Here is a 12,219-nt window from a genome sequence, read left to right as displayed (position 1 = left end):
TTGTAGCCCTCCATTCATTTCTGCTCACCAGCTATAAAGGCTATCCCAACCACATATCTTTAACAATAATTCCCAGATCAACTGGATTTTGTTCTGTGCAATTTTCAGCCAGGGGAGGAAGGGGGTCCATTGTTATGAACCTGTGAATGAACCTCCGTTCAGCTGTCTCACATTGTAATCTCCCCTTGAAGCTACTCCGCTTGATGACTGCCACTCTTAGATCAGCAATGGAATGACTAGGAAGATTAAAATGTTCTCCTACTGGTTTTTGAGTATTATGGTTTTTTATATCAGATTTTATCATTTTGTGTAGGGACTGACGTGTTTATCCAATACAGACAGCAGGAGAGCATTTATGACATTTGATGGCATTGATAACATTGGAAAATGAACCAGACAATGAACATGAGAGGGTATGGCTGGTATTGTTAGGTCCAGTTATTACATTGTTAGAACGAATATGGAGAGTTAGTGTCTTGGTTTTGTTGCAGGCCCTGGTCCCAAAGTCTGTGTCCATGTTAGGGAGGGAATTGTTGTGGGCAAAAAGTTGTATGTGTCATTAGCTCCAAATATCAATGCAGCAAATACAAAAGATGACCACACAAGCATCCCTTGTGAGGACAGCCACAGATCCAATGAGTAGATGGCTGGAATGGGGATGATGTCATGGGTTCAGATCATGTGCGTTCAGTGCAATGCAGTGTTAAGAAGCATACTAAAACTAGACTAGAATCCATGCTTTCCTGTTAAGTTTACCCAAGATGAGTCACATTCATCTATATCCATTGACATCAACTGTTTTAAAAGGGCATAATTCTGCTCTGAATTGTATTTATCTCTTGGCCTAGCTCATATACTAGCTCATATACTCATATACTAGCATCTTACATCTGGGGAATTAATAGTATTCATAATCAGTTAGCCGCTGAGATTGGCACTAGTCCAAGAACTTGTTCAAAATGACTGGAAGATGGGAAACAGACTCCAGTGAGAGCAGCAGTGGCATAGTGATTAAGAGCAGGTGCACTCTAATCTGGAAAACCAGGTTTGATTCCCCACTCTGCCACTTGAGTTTTGGAGGCTTATCTGGTGAACCAGATTAGCTTGTGCACTCCAACACACACCAACTCAGTGACCTTGGGCTAGTCACAGTTCTTCTGAGCTCTCTCAGCCCCACGTACCTCACAGGGTGTTTGTGGAGGGGGGAAGGGAAAGGAGCTTATAAGCCCCTTTGAGTCTCCTTACAGGAGAGAATGGGGGGGGTGGAATAAATCCAAACTCCTCTTCTTCAGTGTTCGTGGCATTAGTATATTTAAACTATATTTGCATCCAAACTTTCTTCCATCATGAAACTCAGCAGCATACAAACAGGTCTCCCAATCCAGGGACTAACCAGATCCAGGCCTATATCAACTGCGTTACTACTTCCTCTTCCCTTACCAAAGGTACGGGCAGGAACTGGGGGTCTTGACTCTCCAAATCCACCCGTTCCCTGTCCTATTGTTATAAGCAACTACAGTTTATGTTGCTTCACATCTCAAATTCAGGCAGAGCCGGCCACCTCAGGATACCAACATTCCAGGGAATTCCACCAGAATTAAACCAGGAAGAGAGGAAAGCCATCTTGGCATCATTAACTTTGAACTTCCCAGCTTGTTTTCTTGGGATCCCGCACAGGAGCCATTTAAGATGAATTGGCTGGCTGCAACATTTGCTGAGCTTGGGCAATTAGGTGACAGATCAGCAGTTTTGGCAGGCTAAGTCAAGAAAGGTCACTGAAAGGTGACCCTAGTAGTTCTTTAGGAAGGCAGAACTTGTATTACTTTACCTGTCTGCTAGTAGGATGATAGTGGGCTGAATCTTGGGTCAAATTTAGCGATTGGGATCTTTGAAGTCCATGGGAGAAGCCTAAAATGGCCCAAAAAGGAGAAACGTCTGCTGGAAGAGTTCCTCCCTGGAAAAGTGGTGGTGAAAGAATTCAGCCCTAGAAATTCACAGAATTTCTTCTGTGTACAGCTGATAAAAAGTTGTGTGTAGAAATCGGAAACCTCTAGACATTAGCAAACAGTGGAAGGGAGGCTAGCTGCTCTAGTGGGAGGGGGACAGATGGACACAAATTAGTATAATGTGTAGAAGCAAAGGCAAGGGGGGCAGGTCTTGCAAGGGGGAGCCCCCTGTATGCTTTGAGACTCTCAGCACTTCTTGGCTGTTCTGCTCCCAGGCATTTCCAATTATTTCTTCCATTCCCACACGTATAACACAGAAGCAAAGCTCAGTTTGGGTGGAACATACGCTTGATTTTAAAATGTGTCAGCGTTCATATAAACAGTGACAGAGGGAGACTCAGATTTTGGCCAAACTACACCTTACATGCAATTTTGTGTGTCACTATATCCCAACATACTTAAATGTTGAACAGAAAATTGGCTGACAGGGGAGTATCACAGCAGATGTGAAGAGAAATTAAATTGCACACCAGGGGGCAGCAGTGTGTATGGGATGGAGAAGCAGCTGCGCAGGACTTCCCAGCAAATACTCCTCTTGGCCCTTGCAGGGCGACTTCCTAATTCCGCTAGGTTAAGATTTATGATCGGGATGGCCAGCCTCTGTAGCCTTCGGGGCCATGCCATTCTCCAAGTTCCAGAAACAGGGCTTGTCTCAAACACTGAGACCCTTTGTCAAACCGCCAGACTCTACATTAAAACCAGAGCAGCCCAAAGGGGTTTCCTAATTAAGAAGCATAGGCTTTCGCACACAGCTTTATAGAGACAAGATGTACACACTTATGTACTCAAAGACAGGCTTCTTCACATTAGAGTGAAACTTTCTTACCCATAAGCCTTTGGTAAGGCCATCAGAGGCCAGATAAAATTGCTAAGGCATATCAGATTCACAGGCCACTACCTTCCCATCCCAAACTAGGAACTGCCCCCCTCCCCCCAAAAAAACCAAACACAAGACCGGCCAACCCTATTCATCCCTGAGTCTCTGGCCTTGAAGCAAGTATCACTCTTGCACCCTGGGTGACTCTGTGGGGCTGTTTGTGTGTCCTAATTTTTCATTTGGAGTTTGTGGAGTGTTCAATGATAATGTTTTGTGTCTGGTAGGCAGCAGTGGATTAAATGTTAAGAGCCACTGCTCTAGCATCTTTCATAGGGCTACGGCAGAGATAAAATGTAATGTTGTGTCTTAAACTTGCCTTGAAGATGCTTCTCAATGCAATATGATACCTTTCTTTGGTTCTGGAATCCATACGAAAGACACCGCAGAGAAGGCAAAGAACAAATATTTATTGCCTAGGGAGAACAGTCTGAAAAAATGTATTAAAAAACTTACAAAACCAAGTTCAAATTTTGCCAAATAAATACAAATATTCTCCTGTACATATATATACACACACACTCACACTCACACAAAGATAATAGATCTTGAGCACCTGGGATTTACAAAAGACTTTGAACCCAAGGAACTTAAGCGCTCAAACTGAAATTGGAATGAGCAACTGGGCCCTGACACAGAAGACCAAAACAGCATCATGAAAAGTGGGAGAAGTCTGTCAGCAACATGACCTTGAGGGTCAGAACTTGGGCCATGAACAAGTAGCTTACCCTTCACAAGCTGCTGCTGTTTCCCCCAATCGAAACCACCCCAAGGCCTCCTTCCTCCCCTGACTAGAGGAAAAATGGGAGACACTCTCTTGGCCTTTTCCTTCCAGGAAGTTTGACAAGGGAAATCGCAGGATAATTCCTTTCAGGACCTGCAGCAGCTGATTTGCAAGGATCCACTACACATCTGGGGATCTGATTACAAATCCTCAACATCACACCAGCATGACTTTGAAAGGAGAACAAACAGGGAGGGAAACCTGAGGTCCTTTTTCTGCTGGATTAAGCCTAATTTTGTTACAACAGTGCATCAAAGCACAGAGTGGTATCTGCAGAAGTGGGATTGTTTAGAGCAACCTGCGGCTCTCCAGATGTTCATGGACTACAATTCCCTTCAGCCCATTGGCCAGGCTGGCAGGGGCTGATGGGATTTGTAGTCCGTGAACATCTGGAGAGCCGCAGGTTGCAGACCCCTGGTTTAGAGAAACTGAGCAATGCTAACCCCTGGTTTGAGCACACACTCAGCTGCAAAATGCCCAAAATAGGAGATAAAACCCACTCAACCTTCCCAGGCCACTGTTCTTTCAGACATGACGGAACACAGGCCAGAAGGCCAAGCTTTGCTAGGGGGAGGGTGGGGGGAGGCGCACTTCCACCCCGCACATCATTCACTCTGGGCCTGGTAAGCCACAGTGGCCGCAGCCTGGCTCTGGGATCCCTGTGCTTTGCCGTTCACTACCAGCAGCAGCGGGGTCTCCACACGGATGCTCGAGAAAGTGAAACTCTGGAAAGGAGAAAGAAAAGGGGGGGGGGAATCGGGTAGAAAATTCAATCAAATGAGGACCTGCTCCCCTCTGAATCCTATCAACGGTAAAAAGGGAGCGGGGCTTTCGCATTTTATGACAACCGAACCTATGTTGCAAAACCATCAATAAAAGGACAGCTAGAGGCCTGCAGGCTCATACTGCAGGCTTCATACTGAATCAGATTATTGGTCCATCAAGGTCAGTATTGCCTACTCAGGCTGGCGGTGGATCTCCAGGCAGAGGTCTTCCATTCCACATGGTTAAGAACAGGTGGATTCTAATCTAGAGAACTGGGTTTCATTCCCCACTGCTCCACCTGAGTGGCGGAGGCTGATCTGGTGAACCAGATGTGTTTCCGCACACCTACGTTCCTGATGGGTGACCTTGGGCTAGTCACAGTTCTCTCAGACCTCTCTCAGCCCCACCTACCTCACAAGGTGTCAGTTGTGGGGAGAGGAAGGGGAAAGGAGCTTGTAAGCCCCTTTGCATCTCCTTACAGGAGAGGAAGGTGGGGTATAAATCCAAACTCTTCTTCCTCTACTACCTGATCCTTTTTAACTGGAGATGGTGGGGATTGAAGCTGGCACCTTCTCCCTGCATGGTAGAGGCCCTTCCAATGAGCCATTCCAGATTGCAATGTCTTCCCCCCAGGAAATAGTCTTCATTCTGCAACGACTGACTCGTGGGTCAGTCACAGCAATAACTGGGGTGAGGGGAGGAGGGGCTGCAACCTTCGCATTGATCCCCCCCTGCCTTAAGAGTCTTTTGTTTTCACTACTTCTATGTTCAAGGAATACAGTTCAGCCTGTCACAGCTATGAGACTCTGGGGCCTGCTATTATATGAGGCTCTTTATTCATGGCACATACTGGAGCGTGGGAAGGCAGGGTGGAAGGAGGCTGTGGCCCCAGCTCACCTTGCCTTGATGCTGGATGTGATGGTGCTGAAGGTGAGGCTCAGGAATAGCCACCGAGTCCCCAATCAGAACCCCCCAGCTTTGGGCCATGTTGTAAACGGTCACAGCAAAACAGGAGCACTCAGAGGAATCAGTCAAGCCAAAAGTGCTGTCAAGAAACAGAAAGGATAACAAAAGCATCAAAGATGTATCAGTAAAAGTTAGTGGAGATAGTGGAGAGGCAGGCAGGAAAAACGATACAACAGGCACTTCCACACAGACCAGAGCAATTAACTATTGACACTTGGGTGAGGGTTTTGTTTCAACTGAGGGGAGTTTTTAAACTGTTTTCACTGTTTCAATTGGATTAACTCTTGAGCCCGGATTTGAAGAAAGGTAAGATATAAAAAGTTTAGATCAGGGGTAGGGAACCTGCGGCTCTCCAGATGTTCAGGAACTACAATTCCCATCAGCCCCTACCAGCATGGCCAATTGGCCATGCTGACAGAGGCTGATGGGAATTGTAGTTCCTGAACATCTGGAGAGCCGCAGGTTCCCTACCCCTGGTTTAGATAAACAATGAGTAAATGTTCAAGTGGCCAATTGTGTCCTGTGAAGCTCTAAGTCTTTTAAGTTACAGCAGGATATAAGCCCTAATAAAGAGAACAAAATGGACAAAGATGAAAGCTGAGCACACAGGGGGAAAACAGCAGAGATTAATACATGTGGGACAGATACTCACAAAGGCACCTTCTCCTCTGTGGTCAGGCTGAACAGAACTTTTCCCAGGACCACCGTGCCTGTGTTAACCCCCAACCTCAGGGTACTCAGGGGCCGGTGTTCCAGCTCCACCTTCTGGCCTGAGGGGCCCTGGTAATGGCCATCCCCACAGGGACCCAGCTGAGAGGGACGCAGGCTTCCCAGCATGCTTTGCAGCTTCTTTCCCTTCACCTTTCCCTGAAAGGGAGATAGCAGAAGGGTTAGTCAGCATGGCTGAGGGGATAATGCCCTTCACACACAAGGCTACAGAAGGGCAAGAAGTCCGGTCTCATTTAGCAATACCTTGTTTTCAAGGAGACCGGTGAGCCTCTCTAGGAAATCGACCAGCTGCTGCTCCCGCTGATGTGGTTCTGGCCAAGCTGGGTCAAGGGCTCCAGCCCGGGCAAAACCCTCCAGAGCTGCCAGGTAGTTTTCTTCATACTTATAGAGCTGCCCCAAAAGAACACAGCACAGGGTGACAGGTTGCAGAAGGGAAAGTCCCAAAGAAATCAGAACTTGTAAATGAGGCAAGAACAAAATTAAAGAACAGGTCTAGGATTCAAAACACCTGTCTACCATTCTGGCATGGGTGCAAAGTCCCGTGTTTTGAAGCAAGAACAAAATTAAAGAACAGGTCTAGGATTCAAAACACCTGTCTATCATTCTGGCATGGGTGCAAAGTCCCATGTTTTGAGGGCAAAGTCCCGTGTTTTGACATGCCAGCTGAGACTACATCGCACTGAACTGTGTTTGACGTTCTCATCTGTGTCCCAAACAAACTGCAAGTCTCCTCACCCACTAGAGTACTTTATGTTAGGAACAGCACAGACTTTGTGGAATGTTCTCCTAGTCCCTCCTTCCCTCTCCCTGAGTGGGCTTTATATTATCATAAGGAAAGGAGACTACAGAAGCAGCCAAATGCTGAGCAATCAGACCAGAGGGCCAAAGGGAGAAAGGGGTTGGAATTCATTTCCCGGTTTGACAGCCTATCTGCCTTTCATTCCAGGACCCTCTTCTGTCCATCAACCCATTAGTAAGGTTACAACAACCTTTCCATAGTCCTTTCAGATGCATTTAAACCAGTGCAGTGTTGTAGTTAAAATGTCAGATTAGGATCTGGGAAAACCAGCTTCGAACCCCCACTCTGCCAGGGAAGTTTACTGGGTGACCTCACAGGGTTGTTGTACAAATAAAATGGTGGCAAGGAGAATGATGCAAGCTGCTCAGGGCCCCCATGGAGAAGGCAGGATATAAATAAGTAAGTAAATCAGCCACACATTACACAGTACCACGCCCCCTTCTTATCAGCTCACCGTGGCTCGATTGAGATGCAGGTCAGGATTACAAGATGCAGAGGGGTCCACCTTCTCCTAGGGAACGAAGGCCGAGAAAAGGGCATGAACATTGCTTCCTCTGCACACGGCAGCTCCAAGCACCTCTTCCAGGGGTCACAAATTACAAATCTTAGTCCTATCTTAGGCACGTGAGCAGAACAACCTTCACCGATGCCATCTTATGCAGAGGACAGCCCTCTCCAGGCCCAAATTGAAAACCCTTCTCTCCTCTGCAAGAGTGGCTCTTTTCACCGCAACCTCTGACATCACACAGAGGCCCAACTGAGCCCACCACCCCTTCCTCCCCAGCCCACAGCCTGTTCTGGAGCCCATGCCAGCACCTACTGCTTGTGCATAGGCACTCAATGCCTGCTGGGAGATCTTGGGATTCTGCCCTGAGTTGAAGAACAAGGAGAGGTAGGCGTTGCCCAGGACATCTGTGGAAACACAATTAATGTACATGTCACCATCCCCCTCCTTCTCAGAGCCTCTCTCGCCCTCGGGGGTGGCTAAAAGGGGAACGGCAGACTCACACCAGGAGCGGCCGTCACGTACGTCCATCTGCACGGCCAGCTTGGCCTGCCGCACGCTGTCCATGACGTTGTGCGCGTGCTCATCAGCGGAGCTCGTGCGCAGTTGCCGTAGCACCATAGAGAGATTCTGCAAGGACATCTTGTTTTTGCACTGAGAAAAAGGGGCAGGGGAAGACAGAATCGGGTTTGAATCATACAGTTGGAAGAGGCTCCAAGAGCCATCAAGTCCAACCCCCTGCAATGCAGGAACACATAATCAAAGCACTCCTGACAGGTGGCCACCCAGCCTCTGTTGAAAAACCTCCAAAGAAGAAGACTCCACCACACTCCAAGATAGTGCATTCCGCTGTCGACAAGCCCTTACTGTCAGGAAGTTTTTTTTCCTGATATTTAGGTGGAATCTCTTCTCCTTCACCTTGAACCCATTCTTCTTGGTCCTAGTCTCTGGAGCAGCAGGAAACAAGTTTGCTCCCTCACCAACATGAGACATATTGGCTGACATTTAGGACCCTCCAAGGCGGGGATCTGAGCATCAGACAAACAATCACCAAGACCACAAGCATGACCTTGTTTGCTTCCCAAAAGTTCTTTTTGGGAGGTGACTTGCCAATGAATGTGAGGGCACCTGTTTGATCTCCTCCACACTGACATTAGTTCAGAAAAATCCAGGCAACTGTTCAAATCAAAACCCCACCACGCTTCTTCCTCAAGGGAGGAACTGTGGGAGACTTACATGGCTCAGGGCTCCAGAGAAGCAAGTATGGGCAGCAGGAACATCCCCCTTTTTCCAGTAAACTTCTCCTAATTGATTCCAGGCCTCAACTAGTTCTGGGTCCAACTTGACCGCTTTGGATAGCAGCTCTTCGGCTTGGGCACTGTACTCTGGGGTCACATTCAGAGCCTTCCCCTTCAGCATCAGTATGTGGGCTCGTCCCTGGGGCAGGCCTGGCAGAGGAAGGGGAGAAAAAGAAACTATCTTTCCACGACAGCTTAATTAGCAGACCTTCCTTTAATGACAATTTGGGTCACCACAGCATTAAGCAGTTGTCATTCGTGCCAGCAAGAGAGGAAGAGACTGGACAGCTTGCAAGACGGGGATTAAAGGTTTCATGGGAATTACCTTCTAAGGCTTCCATCGCCTGCAGAGTCTTCTCCATTTCTTTCTGTACATCCTGCTGCTTTTTCCCAGCATCCTCCACACCATGGCTCTCAAAGTAATGGTCTCGGAAATGGTACAACTGGTCCACCAGCTCCTATCAGATAGTTGTTCACACAAGACGCGTAACCATTAGATAATTCAAGATGCAAGTATATTGACTAGACCTAACCTGGATGACCCCGGCTTGCCCGATCTCATCAAATCTTAGAAACTAAGAAGGTTCGGCGCTGGTTAATACTCTGATGGGAGACCACCAAGGAAAATTTTCCAGCAGTAGTCAGACACGGGGCTCTCTTCCCCCGCACAGCTCCCAGCCTCTCCATTCCTTCACTATCTCCACACACCCCTCCTCCATTGGCCCGGAGTATTGTGATCCAACATAGCGATAAGCACAGGGCATTGCAGGCAGCTGTCGAAGATAACGGAGGGGACCGTTTGCATCCTGCAACCCACCCATCTCTGGGGTCTCCGCTTTCCTACGTTTGTACGTGTGAATCCTGAAACGAGCAGCAGAGCAATCAAGCCTAAACTGCCCCGTTTTAAGCACAGATTGCAGGGATTTCTCGTTGCAAGCTGGCTGGCCCCGCGGCGAGCTCTTTGGCCTGCCCTACCTGCAAGCGTTGCTGGGCTTGTGAGTTGTCTTCTTCTTCCTCGGCCATGATTCTTCCCTATCCTGGTCCGCTTCCTGCAGCTCCCGTGCTTGCAACGAGAGAGACTCAAAGCACCTACGAGGACATCTGAAGGGCTGGAGGACGCACTACAGGAGGAGAGGTTACAACGGATTGGAAATTTAAGGGAACAGGCAGAGAAGAGATTCTTCGACCTCTGGAATGATGTATTTTAATGAAGTCGTATTACAACGGAGTAGTTACTAACATCCGTTACAAAGCAAATGCAAACAAGTTAGTTGCTTCTGTAACAGAGAAATATTTTGCACGTGCTCTGAGACTCTCCTTTCTGAAATCTGTTTCTGACAGCAGAAGGCAGAGATACACTGCATACGCCCAAGGAGGCTCTGCCCAGGGCGCTAGGATATCTGCTATCAACTGCTTGTAATCCTAAATCAATATGCCTAATTCTAAACATGGCCAAATCTGTGGATACTTCATTCCAGAGACGGGAGCCATAAACAGTCGAGGTGGCATCTCTCTATAAACCCGAGGACAGCCTCAGGTTTACTTTTTTAAAAAAACTGCAATTGAAATTTAAAAAAAAATAAACTGAGGGGTTTAAAAACACCCAAAATAATAGAAATAGTAAATGTAGCTTTAAGAAGTAAATGCCCTCTCCATATTGCCAGCCTTGAGTTCTGTCTATTTAAAGCAGGGGAGGGGGCAAAGCCCTCCCGGGGAATGGTTTGGCCTTCAAAGGAGAAATCGGGGCTAGGCTTGGAAGCAAGGGCTGGATAACCTAATACCATGCTGTTTGCATGACTCACCCAGGAGTAGCTGCTTGCTACTGTTCAATAGCAGCCAGTCCGCAAAAGTCAGTGGACAATCCTTGGACCCATTACACATTCTCAGCCTCACATACCTCACTGGGTTGTTGTGAGGATACAGTGGAGAAGATAATAATGTAAGCTGGATGCAAGTTATCCCCATATCCTCGCTCTGCCATGCTTCCTCCTCTCCTTCCAACCTACCTTTTATCTGCCCCCTATCTTCAACTATATTTGTTCATTTTACCCCACTTTTCTCCGCAGCGGGGCCATGCTGAGAATTAGATATACCAATATATAAATAATGCAACATTAAAGAACGTGAATAATGATTTAGTTCACTACATTGCCACAATTCAGATCTAAGTAAATGGGAACCAAAGGTTAATTCAATGGACTGTCAACTTGGGGATGGGGGGATTACAAACTGCAGCTGTAGCAATTAGGAAGTTTGGGGAGAGAACAGAACTGGGCATCTGACATGAGAACAAAAGTTCCGTCCTCTTCTCTCCAGAGGAAAACCCTATATCTGTGATGGCGAACCTTTTCGAGACAGTGTGCCCAAATTGCAACCCAAAACCCACTTATTTATCGCAAAGTGCCAACACGGCAATTTAACCGGAATACTGAGGTTTCAGTTTGGAAAAAACGGTTGGCTCCGAGGCGTGTGTTACTCGGGAGTAAGCTTGGTGGTAGTTGGTGGCTTTGCTTTGAAACAACCGTGCAACTCTTCCAAGGGGTGAAACACGACCCTAGGAGGGTTTACTCAGAAGCAAGCCCCATTGCCAGCAACCGAGCTTACTCCCAGGTAAAGGATCACACTTTTGTTCTTCACATGAAAATCAATGTGATTTAACAGCGCTTAACAGGGTTACCTACACTGCTTCCCCAAAACTAGGTCTTAGGTTTAATGCTAATAATAAACCCAGCAGCCCAGACCAGCCTAGATGTGTGTGTGGGGGGGGGGGGCACTCTGTTTGTCCGTGCCCACAGAGAGGGCTCTCAGTGCCGCCTCTGGCACCCGTGCCATAGGTTCGCCACCACTGCCCTATATAGACCAACAGGCACACAGCATTCTACAGGATGCTTCAACAGCAGTATTTGTTTATTGGAAATATTTATTAACTGCATTCTCCACAAATTACTCAAAAGATTTCTTGCCCTTATTTCAATTGCATATCACTGTGGACTTGAAATATAAGCCATTTTACAAACCAATCTACCTGAAAAGTAGGATATAAACATAACAGGTATAGTAAATGACTTCATTGAAAGAGCTGGCAAAATATAGCCCAGTAGTAAGAATGCAGAGTGTATAACTAAGGAAATGTATATATATATATTATATATATATATATAATTAGAGCAGACATGGGCAAAGAAAAACATTTTCCCCGCACACCTGCACATACAAGTGCAAAACAATGCAATCTTAAGGACATATTTATATACATAATCAGAGGAAAGCATACCACTATGACCTGAGCCCTTCGGGGGAGGGCGGTATACAAATCTAATAAATGAATGAATGAATGTATCAAAGAGAATTCAAAGCAACAATCAAAAGGAAAGGAAGTGTACTAGTTACAAACACTAGCATGTTGAAAACCTGGAGAAAACAACCGGATTCCCAGGTTCTTAACACATTTCATTTCAAGTACAAGTGGGGGAGGCGGAGCTGACATGGAAAA

At 46.9% G+C, this 12,219-nt stretch overlaps 1 protein-coding gene across 1 annotated transcript; it reads right to left on the bottom strand.

The window, feature by feature from the left end:
- Positions 1-4,082: 4,082 nt before the first annotated feature.
- On the bottom strand, positions 4,083-9,794 carry TTC5 (tetratricopeptide repeat domain 5). Its single transcript, XM_048518382.1, has 10 exons — positions 9,702-9,794; positions 9,052-9,184; positions 8,665-8,876; positions 7,932-8,082; positions 7,744-7,835; positions 7,378-7,434; positions 6,368-6,514; positions 6,048-6,262; positions 5,327-5,474; positions 4,083-4,389 (listed from the first exon to the last, which is right to left on the bottom strand). The coding sequence occupies exons 1-10, from the start codon at positions 9,747-9,749 to the stop codon at positions 4,270-4,272; spliced, it is 1,323 nt and encodes a 440-aa protein (XP_048374339.1). The 5' UTR covers positions 9,750-9,794; the 3' UTR covers positions 4,083-4,269.
- Positions 9,795-12,219: the final 2,425 nt, after the last annotated feature.

This window comes from Sphaerodactylus townsendi, linkage group LG15 (assembly GCF_021028975.2).
Source record: "Sphaerodactylus townsendi isolate TG3544 linkage group LG15, MPM_Stown_v2.3, whole genome shotgun sequence".
NCBI classification, from domain to species: domain Eukaryota; kingdom Metazoa; phylum Chordata; class Lepidosauria; order Squamata; family Sphaerodactylidae; genus Sphaerodactylus; species Sphaerodactylus townsendi.
The sequence above is the reverse complement of the archived record's forward strand: the minus strand, read 5'-3'. Positions and strand labels throughout refer to the sequence as shown.